A 22237-nucleotide genomic window follows, 5' to 3' on the forward strand; every position below is an offset into this window, starting at 1 on the left:
TTGCCTACTGATGATAGACATGCCTACCAAGTTTTATGATATTCAGTGAAATGCGCTTTGGGGACTGAATTTTCAAAAACTCTCTGGGAGGAATTTGTCTAAGAAGGACCCCTGGAAATGGTTACAAACGACCCTTAAATGCTATCTAAACCCAAAATGGCAGACTCCCTCTATTTTTTATGGCATGTATTCTTGAGATTTTTTGGTGGATCTTCTCATGATAGAAATGCCTACCAAATTTCATGTTGCTAAGCAAAACAGGCTTTGGGGACTGAATTTGCAAACCCTCTCTACGAGGAGTTAGTCTTTGAATTAGAAAAGAAAAAAAAGCACCAGTAATACATTTCAGTCATGTAATGTCATGTAAGACGAGAATATTTCCGTCAACACTCATCCTCTGAAGAAAGAAAGAAAGACAGGAAAAGTCTCCTGTGCTTTGAAGCTGATGTGTTATTTAAAGGCCGCGGGCTGACAATTTTTCACCATTCCCTGAGCAGACAGTGAAAGATTGTATATTTCTCCCGCAGAATTACATTGCGTAACATGTCATAAATCATGACACAAACTAAGCTCCGCGTGGTTTCTCTCAGTCTTAAAGCTAAAACATAGCAACATGAAAGGGAAAATCACAACAACAAAAAAAGACGTCGCTCTAGTCTTACTATTGTTGTGTTGATGATGCTACCATTAGTTTATTTTTCGATCTGTTCTGCGAGAACCAAAAATGTGTTGGGACATTACAATAATCCCCCCCCCCCCCCCCATGGGAAATCATTAGTTACTCATGATGCAGCGTATGCAAATTTAATCAAGACACGAACATAAATTACCCAGACGACCTCAACACGTCACATGAAAGAATAAATAACAAAGGTTGACGGACAGGCTAGCTCAGGCATGCAGCGTGCGTTGATGTGTGTGTGTAGCATCAAATAATAAAACATTGTCACTGTCAGCAAGAAAAACAAATTGCACATCACCTCGCTCGTAAAATGTTAACGACGGCGAGGGCGTCGGCAATATTTAGCCGCCACCCACCTGACACAATAAATAATAAAATGCTCAATATATAAATATTAGAAGCACCCAGAGCTGAACATGCCACAGAATGAATTCCCCACTATTGTCATTTAATAGAATGAATCAAAAGTATTGATTGACTGAGGGAGTGCACAAATGAAAGCGCCTCACTTTGATCTTGACGAGAAGAGAGAGTGCGAAGACGGAGACAGTGCCGCGTTAGCGTCTGTCGCTAGCTGGCCGTTTAAAGAGGGCGGGACTTCTTTTTGCATGCGTATGACTGTGAATAAGATTAAAATGGTACTAGAATAAGATATTAGGTCTGTTTCGGGGCAAATCGACCCGTTTGGATGTTTAAAAAAGAAAAAATCGAAACACAACATTATTTTAATTCAGCCCCCAAAGGCCATTTCACATTAGGACTTTGCTTGGCTTTTCGCCCATCAAAAAGTCTTATGCAGCCACGCCCAAAAACAAACCAGAGGTCCTGCCAATTGTTTTTGAAGCTCCTATTTTAGGGTCATTTCCAGCGGTCATCCAAGAGAGTTTTTGAAAATTCATAGCCCAAAGTATGTTTCATTTATTAACATAAAGTTTGATAGGCACGTCCATCATGAGTAGACCCATCAAAAAGCCTAAAAAGACACATAACTTATCCCATTTTGTTCAAATCATCCATTCTAGGGTAAAGGGGTTTTAGTATTCTACAAAGCCAAATCCTCCTCGAGAGTTTTTGAAAATATCGCCCCAAAATCCTCTTTTACTTACCAGTATGAATTTGGCTCGTATTTATATCATGGGAAGACCCACAAAAAAGTCTCTAAAAGCCATGGCAGAAAAGTCCCAGGAACAATTTTACTTTGAGCTGCCATTCTTGTCATCTTGCAACGAAAAACTCTCAATCTTCAGATTTTTGGAAAATTCAGCCACCATATCCACTTTAGCTTAACTATGAAATTTGGTAGGTTGGTCTATCATAAATAGACCTACAAAAAAGCCCGAAAAACACTCTGCACACCAGCCATCCTTCAAAAACAAACCACCTCTTGAACTTTGGTCCCATTGCTAACAGATCTGAACCACATGTATGAGACGCGGCTTACAATAATTGTCGAAATTTGTGTTTGATATGCCATCAATGTTGTTCCCCTTTCAGCAAACAGCAGCCCCCCCACACTCCACATCAACGGTTCCCTCCAGGTTCCGCTCGGTGGCTCAGTCCCGCTGACCCCGACTCTCGTGCAAGCGAAGGATCCCGACAGCCCGCTGGAGGCTCTCGTCGTCCAGCTCGTCCGGCGACCCACCAACGGACGTCTGCTGGTCTTCCGGGAGGGGCGGGAGGACGAGGAGGAGGCGGGGCAACGAGAGATGAGCGACCAAGACAGCTTCACGTGGGCCCAGTTGGAAAGTGGTCGAGTGCACTTTCAACACCAGGGGGACAAAGCAAGGTGAGGCGATTCCACCTTGGTTATTGCGTGCGTTTACTTGGCTTATAAAAACCCAAATAATGCCAACATTTGGATTTCAAAATGTTACTGACTGCATGTAAACGTAGTCAATGAGCTGACTAGACCGGCGTTTTAGCTGGATATTAATCTGCATGCAAAACTTACTTGCATTTTTGACGAGCTTCCTTCTTCAGCGACCCATCCCAACAACTTCAAATGTATCTAGCCTTACTATTGTTACGCGTTATTGTTAAAAAATCTAAATAAAATCTGACTTTCAATTATCGGTGCAGAACGAGGAAATAGGTGGTTTCACAACACCTCTCTGACATTTTGCGCATTCAAGAGCGCTAATAGAATTGCTCTCAAGCTACTTTCAGTGCTTTAAGTTAACATTGTCTAAAAATAACAGGACCAATCGTATCGATTTGTGAGAAAAAAAATTATATCGACCATATTTGGATATTTACATCTATAGATATACTTTCCTGACTTGTACTTCAATGTGTATGTTTTCCCTCTCACTGGAATTGGCCAAATGCTGTATTTTCTTCCTCACTTGATCTAGTGAATTCATATATTTTCTGACGGGTGAATTCATGTATTTTCTTTCATCCTCTGTAGGACCGGCGAATTCACTTTGCGAGTGGCCGACCCTCAGCTGGCGTCTCAAGCGGAAACAATTCAAGTTCAAGCGCTCTCAATGCAGGTGAGACACGGACACACACGCACAACTTTAGTTTATCGAGTCGCAGAAAGAAATGGGCTCCCCTTTCTCACTGGCATTTTTCTCTGGCAAACTGCAAACATGCTCTCCGCCTTATTTTAATCACGCTTGTAGTCTCCATCTCCACTTTGAATTTTTTTTCTGAAAATGTCCATTATCCCCATTGTGTCTTTACAAAAACAGCCGGGAAATGTAACCTTTCCGACGGGATTCCCAAGGGTGTGTATTGGGTCCCTTGGAATTTCTGAGTGTGTTTACCCCTCGGTGGAGGATTGCGAGTGCTTCTCGCGCACCACATCACAAACGCTGTTGCAACCTTCACGCTCCGCTGGAGGAAGGTTATCAGTTGTCTTCTTATTGATCTTTTCATCACTTCGACAAGCACAACAACAAAAAGGCAAAGGTTGCGCAGTCAACGCATTCGCTTAGCATGCAAATGCGGGCCGGCCGGTTGGACGATGCGAACGGGCCCGTCTGATGAGAGTCAACGTTTCATGGAACGTAGCCAAGATTGATATGTTTCAAAGAAAGCGGCAAAATCCGCTTTGTGCTCGCGTTGCGCTGCCGCCTACGACGCGGCAAACAGGCTGAGCAAGAAGAAAGCCTTGATTGGAAACTCTGCCGGCAGCCATTTTAGTGCGTCCGGGAATAAAAGCATCTCGCAATCGGATAACTTGGCAACAGCCTGAAGGTGCAGGAACTTCGAAATGACGGGAAAATGTACCCGGCAACTAGGAACTTTTGGAAAACAGAAGTGAACAGAGGAACAACTAGGATTTAAATTGCGTGCGGGGTTCAAATAAGCTCACAGCAAGATCTTTTCAAAGCACAGTTCCGTATGTTGCCGGCTGTTTCAGAGAATATTGTGTTCTGTGACGATATCAGCAACAAACCTACCAAAAGAAAAACTAGACTGTCCTCTTTCACCAGAAAAAAAAGGATTCCATCTCCCTTTTTTTCTATTCATTAATCACCAGTAGAACCTGGGTTGGTTTTACCCAAAACACGCGTTTCTGACTAAAAAGCGGAGAAAATTACCTTTTGGGGGGGAAAAAAACATGTTAAGCAGAACTTTGACGCTATTTTTACGTTGTCTTTGTGACGTCTCAAACAGCCAAACCAAGACTGCGAAAGGGATTTTTGTGGCAAAATAGTGTTTGTAGGATACAGAATGAAGAAATGTGCCGTGAGTGACGATAACTCACTGCATGGCTTGGGTTGGATGCCAGTGGCCTTTCTACATGGCATTCGCCCATTTAGTCCAATCGACGAAATCATATTTTCTCACAATTGCCACATATACGAACTACCCTGACACATACGCATTTTATACCGTTCTTTTATACCGCTACTTCTAAAATCATCACTTTTCAGGAGAGGAATAATTTGTAAAATGAACACTGACATGTCGACTGATCGAAAGTATAGATCTGTGTGAAATTGGCCAAATTTTGACATGGGTGCTTTCGGCCTGATGCCGCTGATGTCTTCTTCAAGCGTCTGGTGCCATACTTGTCCGACTTCCAACCTGTTTTCCATTTCCTGCCCTCACAATCGAGCAAAGCGACCTAATCTTTATCTTCTACTCAAAAGTTGCGCTGAGTTCAACTCCAAAGTGATGCGCCGTCGCCATCTACAGGCACCGGTTAGTCATGACTGCGGTTTGCAAATCCGACTTTCACCGACAAGTTGGGCCAGACCCTCTTTGACACTTATCTGTTGAAAAAAAAGACATGCGTATACGTAGTGGCAATAAACATTTGGATGTTTAAGAAATGAATTTAGTATCTTATACAGTACGTATAAACGACGGTGCGAGTGTGTTGTCATAAAATGCGTTGGTAAAGCAGTCCTCCTGCAGCGCATTCAAAGAGCTCACAGCTTGCCAGCCAAGAAAAACAAACATCCCGGGAAGCCGGCAGCGCGCACAGGAAGGATTTTGCACCCCCACGGGGGCCGATGACGGCTCTTTCCCGAGCATCAAGCCCTCCTCTTCCCTCACTTACCTGCAGCCCTGCAAGACAAGGTCAAGCCTCCTGCATTGAGTGTTTGTTTGCCTCGGGAGGAGATTTACTTGTTTGCCTTTTTGTGAGTTGGCGTGTCTTTGCAAACACACGCACACACACATTGACACACTCTTTGTTTTGCTGCAGTGGGAAGACAAGTCTGGATTTGGGTGGTCGCCCGGGGGGCTCGGTTGTCTGTCTGCTGGAGATAATTGCTCCAAAGTGAAGAAATTTGTCACCGGACCTTCCCTGTCTTCCTGCTCTGTTTAGCAACTCAGTCAGGCGACGTTTTTGTGTGTGCCTGCGTGTGTGCGTGGTCTCTGTTTGTTTGTGATCATCGTCATCTGTGGCGCCAGCTTGTTCTTCTCTGCGTGAACCTTTTGCTCAAGCTGTCATCACCGCCACCCGCTGGAGCTCAGCCAGGATTTAAAAAAAACACGCTGGAAATGACTTGGGAAAGCACTTGGAAAAATACGCAGAAACACCAAGAATAAAGCACCAGGAAAATATCATATCAAAGAACACTGGGTGACGCGAGGGAAAATACAAGGAAAAAGATTACGGATAATGGGGAGGTATCATCGGGATGAAAGAACAATTGAAGACGAGGGGAAAAACCGCCAGGGGGAAAAAAATACCAGAAACATCGAATAAAAGCCATGGAAAAATCACCCGAAAGACCGGGAAATAACACCAGAAAAAGCACAAAAAACTCCCGGAAAAATAAGAAACACAAAGAAGTACGCAAGGCGAATCTGGGGAAACTCTGCGAAAGACTTGGAAAAAGGGTGACGAAACACCAAGACAAAAACACAAAGAAAGGAAACGTTGGGCAACGCACCGCACTAAGAAAGACTTGAGAAAATTGCGAGAGCAAAAAGCCAAGCATGGAGAGTCTCAGTGAACCAATTGCTAACAGTCTCTTTATATCCACACACTTTTGGTATTCTCAAGCGTTTCCCCTCTTTGTGGCAATTTGCTTTTTCCTTGACAATCACACCTTGTTTTTGTGGTTCGGAAAGAAAAATCAAAAATACGGTACAGTACATTGTATGTGGCGGCTAAGAAAAATGAGGGAAAAAAACTTTTTGTCAAGTTTACGTTTGGGTAAAGCGTCCCCGGTAAATAATCTTCCCCCGGCGTCCTGTTTGTGACTTGCAGCCTCCGAGGGTGCTGGTGCTATCGGCCTTGTCGGTGGAGGGTCCCGGCAAGGCAGGGACCATCACCAAGTCCACTCTGGCGGTGGACGATCCCGACAACCCGGCGGACGTCCTGCTGCTGCTTCTGGAGGCTCCTCGCCACGGCCGGCTGACGCGCGTCCACGACGACCGATCGCTGAGCCGTTTCAAACTGGAGGAGCTTTCCCGCGAGCGCGTGCAGTACGTGCACGACGGGTCGCGGGAGGCGCAGGACCACCTGGTGCTGCAGGTCAATGACGGGCACAGCTACCAGAATGTTCTGCTTCAAGTGCACATTAGTCAGAAGGTAGGCAACCCAAACACTGGCTTGCAACTCCAATTTGAAAACCTAAGCCTGTCTTGGAACCTTAACCCTCACTTGAAAACTTAGCATTTGCTTGAACCCGAATTTCATACCCCATTTATTGGCTGCAGTGAAACATTAACTTTTGCTTGAAAGCGTCATTTTAAACACAAATCTTTGCTTGAAATCCTGATTTGAAACCATCTCTTAAAACCCTCATTGGAAAGCCTAATCTTTTCTTAAAACCCTAACCGAGTCTTGAAACCCTTACCCTTGCTTGAAAAAAACATTGATCGTGTCTCGAAAGCACATTAACAGCCATAACGCGTATCGAAACCCTAATCCTTGTTTTAGACCTTCATTTGATACCTAACTATGACTTGAAAGCCCAATTTGAAACTATTAGCCTTTATGCGAAAACCCAAAAGTCATCTTGAAACCCAAATCTTTTCTTCAAACTTGAACCCTAAATTAAAACCCGACCACCGACTTGAGAGCCCAATTTCAAACCTTTATTCTATTTTAAAAACCCTCATTTGAAAACGTAATCTTTGCTTGAAACACTGACCTAATCTTGAAACCCTAATCCTGTGTTAAAACCCTAAACCAGGCTTTGCTAGAAACCTTAACCCTGTGTTGAAACCCTAATAGGAAACTCTAACTGCGCCTTGAAACCGTAATTCTGTCCAGAGACTCTAATTTGAAAACCTAATCTTTGTTTCTTCTTCTTGTATCTTCAATTGAAGCCCTAACTCTGTCTTTAAACCCTATTTGTCATCCGTCACCTTTACTTGAAACCTTAACTGTGTCTTAAAAAAACTCTTAAAACCGAGCTTCGTCCTGATTGGTTTAAAGTTGTTCCTGCTCTTTGGCTTCATGAACATTGCATGTGACAACGTGTCAGCGCGTGCCATATGCTAGGCTACATTCACTAGCGCACCTCCAGAAGGTTGGATTTTGGGTTGATTTTTATTTTATTTTTTTAACTCAAACCATCTGGACCATTTGGAGAGTTCGGAAGAAAAAAAGTCTGATAAGTGTACAAAACTTGAGCGTGATGGTGTGCGCTTTTTTTTTTTGAAGGCGGACGACTCGCCTGAGCTGCGCTCCGTCCCGGTGACGTGGGTGAAAGGGGGCGGCATGGTGAGACTGGGCAGCAAGCAGCTGCAGGCGCACTACCGGGGGGTCAGCGCTGACCACATCCTGTACACCATCCTGGACTCTGACGGCTTGCCCAAATACGGTAAAAACAATTAGCGGTCAAAAACATGCTACGCTAGGAGTCTACAGACGTTTGACCCAGGAACAATGACTATAACAGGCAGGTTAAATTACATTAAATATGATTTAAATATGCAACATCAGAAGTGTCATTAAAAGCTTCCTGTTATTTTGTGGGTCAGATTGACCCAGCAACACTATTTGCTGTTTGTGAGGATCGATCCTGTTAGAGGCCCAAACCAACAGGAGGGTTATGTAAATATGTAGATATGAAGTATAAAGGCATTAACCTTCCTATGATGTTTATTTCTCAACCGAAAATGTCCATGGGTCAATGTGACCCGCTGCATCTTTAGTTATTTCGAAAAATGATTCGTAAAATAAATAATTTACTGTAAATATCAATTGATAAAAGACGGAAAAACAACCGAAATAATGTCATTTGACCCGCAATATAACCGGGTGGTTAAAAATGTGATGTAAAGGTGAACGGAGCGTAAATACGCAACACAAGCGGCCGGCTTTCTCCATCCAGGTGAAGTCGTGCTGGTGTCCATGCCTGCCGACGGTCCGCCCGAAGGCTGGAACCCGACGCTGACGGACGACCGAGGCTTTACCGCCACCACCTCCTTCACCCAGCAGGACGTGGACGACGGCACCGTTTGGTACCGACACTTCGGCAGCGGGACCCCGGCCGACTCCTTCCGCTTCCAGGTCGGTGAAAATGCTCGTGATCCCGCCGCGTTGCCATATTTGGGGGGTTCAATTACCAAGGGGGCGTTAGCTTGGTGATGCCGCAGTTGGGATCCACTGCCGTACTGCAACACGCCGAGTATCTGAGTAAACAGCAGCTCAAGGTAGGAATAAGTCAATTTGAGCTGCGTCTCTACGGTCACGCTAAGCTAATGTCCGCGCTTTCCATTGCCCTTGATTGAGACGTCGCCCCTGCCAACATGGCCGCCACGTAACCACGCCAGCAAAACCAGGGAAATCCCGGTTCCTATCCCACTAAACCTCCATACCGAGAAACTGAAATATTTTTGCAGTCAATTTGGCCAAGTCGCACGTGCAGGCGGATGTCTTGTGTACGGACTATTTATAACTGTATGAAAAGCAAGTGGATGTATGAAAACCGTGACAAAAAAAATCATCTGACTGAATTGCGTGAAAATGATGACATCAAAAACCGAACTTCCATGTCCATACTTTGGGCATTGCTGCCATTTAGGGGTATTGCAAGCATGCAGCGCTTATCAGTCAGTCGTCTTATACTCACAATTTTTGAGTGTGTGCAAATACGTTGTGGTTCAAAAGCGTGTTTTACAGCAAAGTGCCATTTTTCAAGGGGGATACTTTCCAGACCTCCCTTGATTGTGGAGCGTACCTAAACGGGCGCTCGGTGTAGTCCTGCCAGTCTCGTCATTGTCAACACAACAAAGCGGCCAAAAAAGCTTCGCAGCTCTATCTAATCAAGCGGCTGCCAATACTCGTTTTTGGCTCCGTCTATCGCCGCAAATTGATTTTAATTACTCGCCGCCGCCATTCAAACGACAACTCTCGAGTGTCTCTTCAATTTGACGGCGTCAAATTCCTGGAAGCCTCGCCTGCGCTTGGAAGGGAAGGTGATTAAAGGGAGCGGGTTTTTTTGGTTGTTTTTTTTTTTTTAATGGAATGATTTAGGAATGCAGTGCAGGAGTCAATAAGCAGCCGTCCATCCAAAGCAATCAATTCAGCTTTTGCAAAGATAATCATGCTCAACGCTGTCGGCAAGAGTTATTAAGGTGTCTTAATGAGATGAATGCACCCGCGAGTTTCTTTTCCTTTTTTCTACGCGATATTACAAAATACTCCCACTTGTCCATCCGTTCATGCCTTACATGGAATTCAATCCAAACAATTCAGCTCTTACAACGATAATCATGCTCAACCCTCTGAACTAATTGGTATTAATGTGTCTTAATTAGATAAATGCTTCAACCTTGCGGTTCTTACCTGAATCTGTATTTTTATTTATTTTATTTTTTGTCGTAATTAGTTTTGTGTTTATCAGCGTTCACTCACAGTGGATAAAATGCTTAGTTCCCGGGCAAAATAAACCTTTTCAGCCATTGTGTCATCCTACTACAAACTATTTAGTCAAAGCGCTCATTTAGACTGTTGGTTTGGCACATGACTCAGTTTGGTTTGGTGCACTTCAATTTGCCACGTGGTAACGACTCAAATTGAAGCTCAAGCGATCAAAGTTTACCGTCAACAAATTGTACTCAGTTGTTTACCGACTGCGTGTCTACCAAGTTTGTAGAAAAATTGGAATGGCACAGGAAAATTCGGGTGTTTTTGTGTGTTTTGCAAAGCTTCTATTTGGTAGATATGTTTTTCAACAATTGACCAAAATAAAAGTGACAAAATGCCATTTGTGAAAATGCAGAAAATCTGCCATTTTGCCTCAACGGGACCATTTTAGCATCAATTCTGAGAAAGGAGAACTTCCAAAGCACAATTTATTCATTTAGTACTATTAATTTTAGGAGACAGGTCCATCATAAGTAGACTCACAAAAAAGTGTATCGGAAGTCAGCTGTGCCCATTTTAGGGTCTATTTCAGGGAAGAAGACATATTCCCCTGAGAGAGTTTTTGAAAATTCGGGCCAGAAAGCTTGTTTTATTTAGTAACATGAAATTTCGTAGGCATGTCCATCATGAGTAGACTCACCAAAGAGATTCTGATCAATTAATAAACCATGGTTTGTTTGTTTTTTTTAGCTTATCCTTGCAATCAATTCTACAGTCATGAAGAGACAGAAAAATTGGATAACCGGCACCTCGCAGCAGCCAAACAAGATACGACTTTGTCAACTGCAGACTCGTTTCCTATTGTAACTGGCATGTATAATTTGTAAGGCATCAGCGGAACAAAGAAATACAATCCCAAAAGAGCGCATAATTTGACTTTATGGTGCTGGGATAATGAAAAGAGTAGTGGGCTAAGGACAGAGCCCTGCGGGACCCCATGTTCAACTGGACACGAACAAGAAAACACATTGTTCTAAAAAAAAAAAGAAATACACACACATTGAGATCTCCCAGAGAAGAGAAGATCTCAACCAATTTAGCACCAGTCCTGAAATACCAAAATAGTTCTCCAGTCTGACCATTTGTACAGTCTGTGGTGGTCAACAGTGTCAGCACTGAGTCCAATAATCAAAGGGGAACTCTCCTGAGAGACTTTGGAAAATGCAGCCCGCTGAAGCCATTTTCAGTTTGCAACATGACGACTTGCACGAAAAAGTCTCAAGAAGCCATGACTGAAAAGATGCAGGGAGCCTTCCGCTTTGCATCGAAGAGGTCATAAAAGGCTCATTTGGAGGCGAAATCTTCGATCAAGATATTTTTGGGTGGATATTTGATCTGACAATATATGTTTCGATCTCCTCAGGTGTCCACGGAAACAGCTGCTGCCAGGCAAAGTGAACCGCAGACGTTCACCATCGGAGTCTTACCGCAAATTCCCGGATTCCCTCAGCTCGACCCGGACTGCGATCTTCAAGTCGCGGTGAGGCCAAACATGACACGTCTTTTCTCCTCAAGTGTCCATCACAAGACCCCCCCAAAGTTCTTTACTATCTATAAGCGTGTCTTTCTATCACGGGTCGACCCACAGAAAAAGTCTCAAGAATCCCGAAAAGACACCGCAAGTCTGCCATTTTGGCCCATTGTCCTTGTGATTTTGTCCGATTGCTTGCCGGCGAAAATAGAGCGATGGCTAGCTCGCAACTGATCACCTTGCGTGTACGCGCGTGCGGAAACAGGCTGCGGAGGATCGCGTGACGGAGATAACGCCCTCGGCTCTTTCCTTCATGGACTCCGAGACGCCCAGCGATCGTCTCGTCTACAACATCACCAAACCGCTACCGACCGGACAAGGTCTCTCGCGCACACATATGCGCCCTTCCTCCCCTTCAACATATTTACAGTACATATAATCTATCTCCCGTTTGTTCCTCGGGTGAGCAGGCGCCATCGAACACCGCGACAGGCCGTACACGGCGGTCCGACATTTCACGCAGGCGGACGTGGACAACGGCAAGATCGTCTACAGGCCCCCTGCGGCCCCCTCGCACCTGCAAGAGCTCTACCAGTACTCCTTCATTGGTAGCAACCGTACACACATGCCTTATTTTGCGGCTTTAAAATATGACAAACAGGCATCAGAATGACGCAGCTCCGTTGTGTGGGATGGAAAAGATTTTGACGGTGTTAAAAGTTGAGACCCTGAATTTAAAAAAAAAAAAAAAAAAAAGAAAAACCCCAGGACATTATTCCTTTTTTTTTTTCAAATACAGCTCATGTATTTGATCATATTCCATTTTCATGAATCCATTATCCAAAGCGCGTATCCTCATGAGTTGTGCAGACGCGTTGGAGCCTGGGTGTTAAATACCCTCGTTAATATTCATTTCCATCCCCGCAATTGTTTTGCGGAATATTTGCCGTCAAAGGTTCCACGTTTTAATCAGCTTTTTATTAGCCTTTTATCTGACTCTTGCTTTGACACCACCGAGTCTGAAATGCTAATGCTAGCTTACCAAGGTGGCATATGTTGCAAGTCAAATGTCTCCGTGAGAAACCTTTCAAAAGGGAGTACCGAAAGGAAAAAAAAAAGCTCCTCATGAGGATTGGTGGCAATAAGTTTGCATATAGATTTATTCTTACCCTAAAGCCCAAATGAAGTATCATTTTTTAAACTTTACCTACAAAAATAATAATGTTTGTTGATACTAAATTACATCTTTTATTATTTAGGTAGCTGTGTGCAATCGAATGTAGAAAAAGACACTCAAGTGCAAAAATATTTGATTTTCATTAGCATGTTTTTTTATGCTCTTTGCGAAATTAAAAAAAAAAAACTCCATGAAGCTATTTTAAAAAGTAATTTCATTAGCATGCCTGTGTTCAATTCCATTATTTATGAATCCAATTCTGTCATCATACGCACAAGAAAACCAAGTTAACATTTGACATGAATATTTCAAGATGACCTTTTATTAAAATATTACAAATGTCAAGGTCTAATATTTTTACTGCAGTTTTAGAGAATTGCGTAGTTTCCGAACAAATGCGTGGTGACATTTCATGGCATTTTTTTGTCCACTTGAATGTTTCCCGCAGGTCTGCCGGAGTCACTGAGTGTCTACTTCACAGGTAAATGCAAAAGAGTGCCACCCGCTGTCTGCCTTCAAAGCACCTTCATCTTCTCTTTCCGCTTACTCGTCTCCTCCTTTGCGTCACTTTCATCCCCACCGTTCCCCAAGCTTCTTGCGCTCATCTTTCCGCTCGAGCGTCATCTTGGCTGCTCACCCGTTTTCCTCACTCAGAATTTCCCATTTTACCCATTTTGTACTTACTTTGTATGTTTTCATTTCTTGTCTCGCCTTCACCTCAAGACTTCTTTTATGAAGGGGGGAGATCACAAAGAAATTCAAAATGTGTGTTTGTGATTCTTTTTTTTTTTGAATTCAGTCCCCAAATCCCGATTCACACAGCAACTTGAAATTTGGTAACCATGTCTACCATGAGTAGACCAACAACAGAGTCTCAAAAACCTATGCTGGAAAAGACACAGGAAGTCTGCCATTTTGCTCTGGGGCGGCCATTTTCGGCTCATTTTGGCCATTCCCGGGATTCCTTTGAATTGCTTGACAATCCAGACCCACAAACCAATTTCAACCAGAGATTTGGTGGGCATGTCTATCATGAGTAGACCAACAAAATTGTCTTGTGAAGCTTTGCCCGAAAAATCGCAGGAAGTCGGCCATTTTGGTTTGAAGCTGCCATTTTTAGCTCATTTCCAGGATTCCTTCAAAAGTGACATTATGTCTTAATGTGATCAAATTCAAACCACATATCGTAGACAGATGGGCGAGGCTAAATTATGTCATTGCAAGTGGACGGAGAATGTCAGCAAAGTTTGACGACGCTCCATAAAGCACAAATCTGGATTAGGCACATCTTGACCAAACGTATTGTGTTAGAAGGTTCATGAATTTTTTTGGGCGTGTGTTTGCGTGTCAAGTGTCCGATGGCGAGCACACGACTCCCGAGTTGGACTTTGCCGTCCTGCTGCTGTCCAACCACCAGCAGCCGCCGATGTTCCAGGTTCTGGACCCCCTCCTGGAAGTCAGCATGGGCGGACAGGCCACCGTGGGTGAGGAACAACGCGCACGACGGACACAAAAACAAGACTTTTGGGGAGTGAATGAAGTCAAGGGGACGCCACATTTAAAATAAGAGACAGAAAGGGGTACTAAATATAAATACAGAGCTTGTCATCGAATCTAAACGTGGGCACTTTTGAATTGAAAGTAATTTCTTTATTATGTAAGAATTGGAATAAATTAAAATGAATTAAAAATGAAATTAAAAAGTAGCATAAAATTAATGTTTTATATATATATATATATATATAAACATTAAAGAAGAAATCAAATTAAAAACTGAGGAAAGAAAATGCTTATCATTGACATAAAATTCATTTAATCAAACAAAATAATGAAAGTTTAATTTGATCAAATGAATGAAAGAAGTCAATCAAAAATGAATTAAATATTAAATTAAGAAGTAAATCAAACATTACATTTCCAATACGATTTTAACAATGAATAAGTAAAATGTAAAACAAGAAATCAAATAAATAAATAAGAAATAAAATACGAAAATGAATAAAATTTAAACAAGATTTAAATGAAAAATTCATTGAGAAACGAATTCAACGTTACAATAGAAAGTAGAGTATTTAATCATACATTCTATTTTTAAAATAAAAAAATACTCTTGCAGTATTATAATCACAACCTTATTAAAAAATATAGATTTTGATGTTTAATTTTTTTACTTTGTTTTTTTACTGAAAAACATTTGACAAATGGATTTGATGATTTTCAAATAAAATGCCTAAAAAATATCGATTAGGTTTTTATTTTTTTTCATAATTTAGACAATAGTTTAAAAAAAAAAAAAAAACTTTTGAAAACGTTTTTTCTCAGCATGGTGTTCACCTACACCACATGGGTCAAATTCGCGGCCCAAGGGCCAGAACCGCCCCGCCACCTCATTTTATGTGGCCTGCGAAAGCAAATGATGTGCTTGGACTTCATGTTTCTTGCTAACTGCAAATTGCCTTGACTTTTGAAAAGGCTGAGATACTATTCTTTTCATTGATCTATTAAATGAGGAACCTCGACAGCCCACAATGCTGCCTTCTTTTTCAAACTCGCGGCATGAATATGGAACGTTTCGGCGCAACGGCATTGAGGACCTCCGCTCCGTCCGCGGCTTGAATTTGTCCGTGTTGGCAGGAGGCCAGCAGCTGGCGGTGAGCGACGCCGACACGGCTCCCGACGAGCTGGAGTTCGAACTGGTGGAGGCGCCGCTCCACGGGGAGCTGCTGAAAAGCCAGGCCGGCGCCCACGTCAGGATGACCAACGGTGAGACCTCGCGTTACTCCCACCCAAAAATTGCGCACGCGCCACACGCGCACAACTCACCCAAAAAGTTCGACGCTACATGAACTGTTGAAGTCAGTTGAGGAGCTTCAGTAAAAGCTAAGTCAGGTTTTGTCACCGCCTTGTGGCATCGTGTTGCCAAGGAACTCTGCTGATGTAAGTTGAGGAGCTTCATTTCGACATAAGTGGTGCTTTGCCACCGTCGCCTTGCGTCTTAGTGCCAAGGAACTCTGCTGACGTGAGTTGAGGAGCTTCATTTCGACAAAAAAAGTGCTTTGCTTCCCAAGTGCTGGTTGGCTGCCATCTTGTGGCATAATTGTATCAAGGAACCATGCGAAAGTGAGTTGAGGAGCTTAATGCTGACAAAAGTAGCGCTTTCATCTACTTAAGCTCTACGAAGAAGTATTTCTACTCTTGCCGGTGCAAACAAGAATTAGTCACCCCCTTCGCCCCCTGGGCCAGGCGACATCTTCACCTTCGGCGACGTGACCCGCAACTCGCTGCTTTACCGCCACGCCGGCCTCACCCGCCACGACGACGCCTTCACCATCTCGGTCAGCGACGGCATCTCCATGGCGACCGTCAGCGTGCAGGTGGCCGTGCTGGCCGTCGCCGGCGGCGGGGCCGGCGGACACGGGCCCCAGCGGGATCCTGACGCCGCGCTTTCCATGGAGGTGGGCAAGAGGAGCAGCACCGTCGTCGGACGTTCGCATCTGGCCTACACGGTGAGCCGTCACATGAAAGCGAATCGGAAGACTCGATTCGTGCGTAATCGTCGCTGTCCGGTGAAAAAACGCTTATGTCCATTTTTTTTTCTTTTTTTTTCTACATGAATGGTGTTTCCACATTCTCAGAAATGACGTGAAGATTTTAAAAAATTGCAAAATTGGACTTGATGATACATTATATCATTTGCACCTCAGTGATATCGTTGCACTTGTTTGTGTCAGGACGACTCATCGCCAGACGAGCAGATCCGCATCCAGCTGGTGTCGGTGCCGATGTACGGCATCCTGACCAGGACTCGGGACCAGCAAGAACCGCAGGAACTGAGGGAATATTCCACCTTCTCCATGGACGACATCAAGCGCGGAACCATCAGGTTGCCGACAAATTGCCAGCGACGACTACGTATACGGTCACAATTTAGCCATGCGATAAATCGTGCAGCGGAGGACGTATTTCACTTCAATTACTGCACAAATATCTCATTGACACTCTCCAACCGTGAGTCGCTATACTCTCCCAGGCCGGCCGTTACTATACGATAGACACGATTACGAAATGATACGATTCACACCAATTACTGTTAGATTCTATTGACGATATGATATGATTCGTATTACGATATCGTGTTACGATACAGTACGCTCGGATGATGCGTGATGCCTTACGATTCACATCGATCATAAACGCGATCGGACTAACGCCTATTACACTGCAATTCGATTTGATTCAGTTATGATGAAATACAATTTGCTTCAATCGTACAATGTGATTCGCTCCAATTACGATGATGTGATACAGTCCAAGCAGTGGATAGAAAAAAGATAGATAAGATGGATAAAAATCAAAGTTTTTCGAGTCCAACCAATGGCGGTCTTCCCTGGTGCAGCGAAACCCAGCACATTGTTTTGGTTGTCTCCTTCATCGTCTCGTGGGACCATCGCCCGCTATTAAAGAAAAACAATCAAAAGTCACCTCTGATTGACGGACTGGACTGTTTTCGTCCGCAGTCTGAGGCTCCCCGCCGGAGGTCCTCGTGAGACCACGTCATCATCAACTGCCTTTTAGTGTAAACGCGTGGCTAAGAAAAACAAGAGTCGCTAATTGCTCTATGAGGATTAACATTGGATTAGACACCATGGCATCAGTATGGATTTAATGCCCTTCTCGCTTTGCGGGGATTAAAGTGTTGTGTCGTTGTTCATCCACAATGAATTAGACTGCGGCCATAATCACTCAAACACTCGAGTCAGTGAATGGACGCAATCGGTTTATAAAGTCCATCCTTTTGTATTCCGGCCATTCAGCAGTCGTACGCTTACAAATCCATCCAATCCTCCGAAACGATGCAATTCACTCCAACCTTGTTATTATTGACTTCAATGATCGAATGATGATACTTCACGGTTCACTCCAATTTCGATTGGAAAAGTTCGATTCTCTCCGACTGCAAATACAATAAGTTGGGTCTGTGAACGCTGTACGTTTAAAGTGTCTTTATCTCACGCGGTAATCGTAACGCAGTTTCCCACCATCGGGCTGTCCAATCTTCGACGATTCCGCTGAGAATGTCAATGAGGTTTATTTCAACGTCTTGTCAGATACATCACTTCCTTGGAGACGGGCAACCAGCCCGTCACGGACATCTTCCACTTTGTCGTCTACGACGGCGACAACAATCGTCTTGACAACCAGATGTGCACCATCACCATCGCACCCAATGCCAGGCAGCCGCCCGCCGTCACCGTGCGCAGCGGAATCGAGGTTACCGCGCACATTGCGGCTCTCTTTTTACTATCATTGTTATCATTATCATTATTTGGGCTGTGTTACGGTTCATGCGGGGAGTGTTTGTTGTCCGCGGAAATGATTTTATTTCAGACTCGGAACAAATGGAACTATTGTAATGGTCGTTGTAGGTGCAGGAGGGCGGTCGCGTGCAGCTGTCAACCAATCACATCATCGTATCCGACCTGGACACGCCCGGGAAGAACCTTCTGATTTGGCTCGTCAGCCCCCCCCAGTACGGATTCATCGAAAACACCAAGCAAGGTAAAAGCCCCGCCACCTTCAGATGAGCGCGTCCACATGACGACATTATTTACTCAATAGAAGACGATTGACCAGAATTCCGATAAGACACAATACGATTAATTCCAATTAGGGTGTGGTGCGATTCAATAATACGATACCATTAACTTCAATTATGATGTTATGACTGAAGTCACTCCGATTATGATACACTTTACTTTCATTCAGATGTAAGAATCACCGCAATTACGATATGTTACGATTGACTTAATTTTCAATACAATTCACTCAAAGTACGATGATTTGATCCAGGATGCGATTTACTATATTTATGATACAATTGCGTCCAATTACAAATCGATACGATTCCCGCCAATTACACTTCAATCAAATGCGATTTGCAAACGCAATTCAGTACGACATTTTACGAATATTCTGACATATGGTTTACTCAAATCACAATGCAATCCGATCCAATACAATACAGATACACGGAGTCATTACAATTACGCTATGATGCGATTTACTTTATTTGCGATACAATACACACAAATTCCAAATGCATGCAATTGAATCCGAGTCGATAGGATTCACTCCAATGATGATCCTAAATCGAATCCTCCACCTCGCTCTCAGTGCTTGCGACTGGCCGTCATCTGTCATGGCGACATTACAAGGCCTAGTAGCTCAATTTTCCCGGAATGCTTTTCCGAAATCCCCCAAAATAATGTTGGAAAAAAACACGTGTCTTTAGGTTGAATGGGAAGCAGTCCATCACCGGGGAAAGATTCCATTACTCAACTTGGAATATATCGAAGGCAGGCTAGAATTCCAAATGAAACTATTTTCGACAAAAATGGAGAAAGTGCACTGAAGTAAGGTCAAACTGCATGTCTGGTTTGATGACTGGTCATAAAAGGCAAACATTTTGGCGGAAAAATGCAGCTCTTGAAGATAGTTTGTCTTATCAACATTTCATTTTTTTTTTCCATTTCATATACTTTATTGTCCCCAAAAGGGAAATTTGTCATGAATGCTCAACCGGCTCTGCAGTTTGCAATGGGCACTCACATCAAGGGTGATTTAAAAAGCACGGTCGCCGGAATCACGAAACAATTCCAGTACAGTGAGCTACATATTTGCATTCATGATCTTAATCGATGTAGGAATAAAAATGTTGCTTGTATGGGTTCTGGCTGCTCCGAGGAACTCTAAATCTTCTGCCGGTACTCTGGGTGAAAAATGTGAGTTTGATCAGACGGTAATTTTCCAGCCTGCCTCGTAATGGATTGTTCATAAATAGTCTTGAGAGAAGGATGATTATTAGTGGCCGTCATTTTCACGGCATGTGGGGCCAGACGATTCATTTTCAGCTGGACCGATAGCTTGCCGTAGCAGGCTGTAATTCCGTACCTTATGGCACGATAAAATAACAACGTGAATTTCTGCTCCACACCACAAACTCTCGGCCTCGGCTGCAGTCCGGAGAGCACAGACACTCCACATGGCATAGCGTTAATGTGGACTCCCAAGCAAGAATGGACAACATGACATTTGCTAGACTTGTCTAGTAGACCCGCAAACAAGTCTCAAGAAGCCATGCCAAAGAGGAATACGAGAAATCGGCCAATTTGGTTTGAAGCAGGCATTTTTGGGGTCGTTTTCAGGAGTCCTTCAGTTTTGAAAGTTCTTCTCCAGCAACATGACGTTTGCTAGGCACAAAAGAGTCTGAAGAATCCATGCCTGAAAAGAAGCAGGAAGTCAGCCATTTTGCCATTTTAGGGTGACTTTGCTCATATTCAGGGGTTGTTGATAAGTTGGGAGAATTCGACCCTCACTTTCACTTAGCAACATGAATTTCGGTAGACGTGTCTCTCGTGAATGTCTCCAGAAATCATTTGTGAAAAGACACGCAAAGTTTGACATTTGGGGGGAATTTGTTTGTTTTCTACCATCCCAGGCATGGCAGCAAAATTTGCCTTGCCACTATCCCCTGTTTTTTACCTTCCTTTTTAAATGTTTTTACTTTTATAAGTCCCTGAGATCCCTCACCGTTGTTGGCTTCCCTTAACGCCGCGGCGGCGGTGGTCCTGATTGAGATTCCGGGCAGGTTCCTCTTCAGATAAGAGACTCCCCTCGCTCGCCTTCCCAGACTGAAATGATGATGGAAGTGCAAGGTGACGCGGCGCCGCTTAACATCACCCGGTGTCAAAACAAGACACCGACTCCTCGCCGCCTCTGTTTTGCCGGCAAGTGATGCGTGAAGGGGGCGCCATCATCGGGGCTGTCAGATGGCGTCAAAAGATTCCAGCACCGGAGGATCTGATCAAGGCACACTTCTTCAGCGGCCTGTTGTCTCTCACCCAAGGCAGATGACAAAGTACCTGCTTAGGGCCCCTTTTTTTTCCCTGTAATACCCAGGAAGAATAGAGTAACACGAAAATGTTACACATTTTGGATGAAATTGCCAAATTGAAGAGATATTTGACAGAATTCAACATTTCTTGACGGATTGAAACAATTCCAACATGAAAGTGTCTTTTCCAAATTTCCCTAGCATTTTAGTTCAGCTTCAGCTTTTCTACACTTGCTCGCCATTTCTACAGAAATTGCATTCTGGCGTGTAACTGGATCGAATAATCCGTTTTGGGTTTTTTTATGGTGCATTTTGTGTTCTTTTGATACAGCTGAATGATTCTATTCAGCGTTGGACTTTTATGTTGTTCTTTACTCCAAATTATTCTTTGTAGCTTGCTCGTCATTTTTTAAAACCCAAAACGAGATGTGTTTTTTTGCAGAAAATGCATAGTGAACCGGATCTTTTATGTATGATATTCAGTATCTCACTGAGTAGTGAGTGCAAATCAAAACAAGTGTTTTTTTTGCTTCCATTTTTCATTTTTGTCGTGAATAGCAAAAGTCGGTGTAATTGTATATTATTACCACAAGATTCCACTAAATGCAACTGTCTGATAAACGCCTCACCTCAACATAGTTCTTCTTCCCCAAGATGCAACAAAATGGCGCCAAAGCACTCCTTTTCTTTTAGGCAGCCTTTTAGATAACACAGTGAAAAGGTGAAGATTTTAAGGAACAATGCCAGATAAGTTCCAAAAAAAAAATAATAATGATGTGAGTTTGTCAGTAGGCGGAGCAACACTTTACTCATTAGAATCTCTTAAGAGGAAATGAAGTGATCAGTAAGCCGGGCCCCGAAATCATTTTTTTTTATTCATGCTTCCCTCATGCATGTTTTTTTTTGTTGGTTTTTTTTTGTGAGCAGGCGGATCGGGGGGAGGTTCGCGAGCGGTCACGCCCGACGCGCCGTTCTCGGTGGAGGACCTGAGGTCGGAGCGCATCTTCTACGTGCAGCGCGCGGGCCAGCCGGCGCGGCAGGACGCCTTCAGCTTCTACGTCAGTGACGGACACAGCCAGACGGAGGCCTTCAACGTCCACGTCCACATCCAGGTGATACGCGCGGGGGCTCAAGCTCAACCCGTACTTAGACTGTGATTGTTTGTGGTGCAGAAATTACGTAAAGGTCTGCAAAAAAAAAAAAAAAATGACCCCAACTTCAAAACATACTTACATTTTTGATGATTTTCGACAAAACCTTTTTTCAACCAAACTGTGTTCGATCCAGAGGTTTTTTTTTAGTTCTCAGGAGCAGAACGTGGCTTGGTTTCACTGGTTTCTCATCACTAAGTGGCCAACGCGACTTGCCAAACGATACATGGCAAGCAGAACAGTGACTTTTCTTTTTCGACACCTCAAACTGGAAAAGGACCCAAAACAAGACCGAGAAAGTCTTTTTGCGAACTAAATGTTTTTTTCCAGATATCCAATTAAGAAATGTGCCATGGGCAATGCCGACTCACTGCGTGGCTGGAGCTGAACTTTTTGACACGGTGTTCGCCATTCTCTCCGTGCCATTTTTTTTTTTTTTTTCTCATCGACGCCACACACACTTTCAACAGTGACACGCACGTAGTTTGAGGTGCCTGAACAGCTGTGGCTTCCATTGTGTCTCCCTCTTAATCGACATGACAAGCCGATATTCACCGGCCAATCGCC

At 43.7% G+C, this 22237-nt stretch overlaps 1 protein-coding gene across 1 annotated transcript in view; it reads left to right on the forward strand.

The window, feature by feature from the left end:
- fras1 (Fraser extracellular matrix complex subunit 1) overlaps positions 1-22237 on the forward strand; it is a 129906-nt gene that overhangs the window by 77770 nt on the left and 29899 nt on the right. Inside the window, exons 26-41 of the mRNA XM_086030020.1 lie at positions 2177-2468; positions 3093-3177; positions 6363-6686; positions 7767-7926; positions 8440-8618; positions 11341-11457; positions 11714-11828; positions 11919-12056; positions 13074-13106; positions 13978-14109; positions 15260-15388; positions 15869-16131; positions 16357-16508; positions 17734-17896; positions 18052-18184; positions 21447-21631. Coding sequence (XP_085886146.1) covers positions 2177-2468; positions 3093-3177; positions 6363-6686; positions 7767-7926; positions 8440-8618; positions 11341-11457; positions 11714-11828; positions 11919-12056; positions 13074-13106; positions 13978-14109; positions 15260-15388; positions 15869-16131; positions 16357-16508; positions 17734-17896; positions 18052-18184; positions 21447-21631 — 2600 coding nt within the window. The remainder of the gene's footprint in view (positions 1-2176; positions 2469-3092; positions 3178-6362; positions 6687-7766; positions 7927-8439; positions 8619-11340; positions 11458-11713; positions 11829-11918; positions 12057-13073; positions 13107-13977; positions 14110-15259; positions 15389-15868; positions 16132-16356; positions 16509-17733; positions 17897-18051; positions 18185-21446; positions 21632-22237) is intronic.

Source organism: Filicampus tigris, chromosome 5 (genome assembly GCF_054856515.1).
Source record: "Filicampus tigris isolate MCC_2025a chromosome 5, RoL_Ftig_1.0, whole genome shotgun sequence".
Taxonomy (NCBI): Eukaryota; Metazoa; Chordata; class Actinopteri; order Syngnathiformes; family Syngnathidae; genus Filicampus; species Filicampus tigris.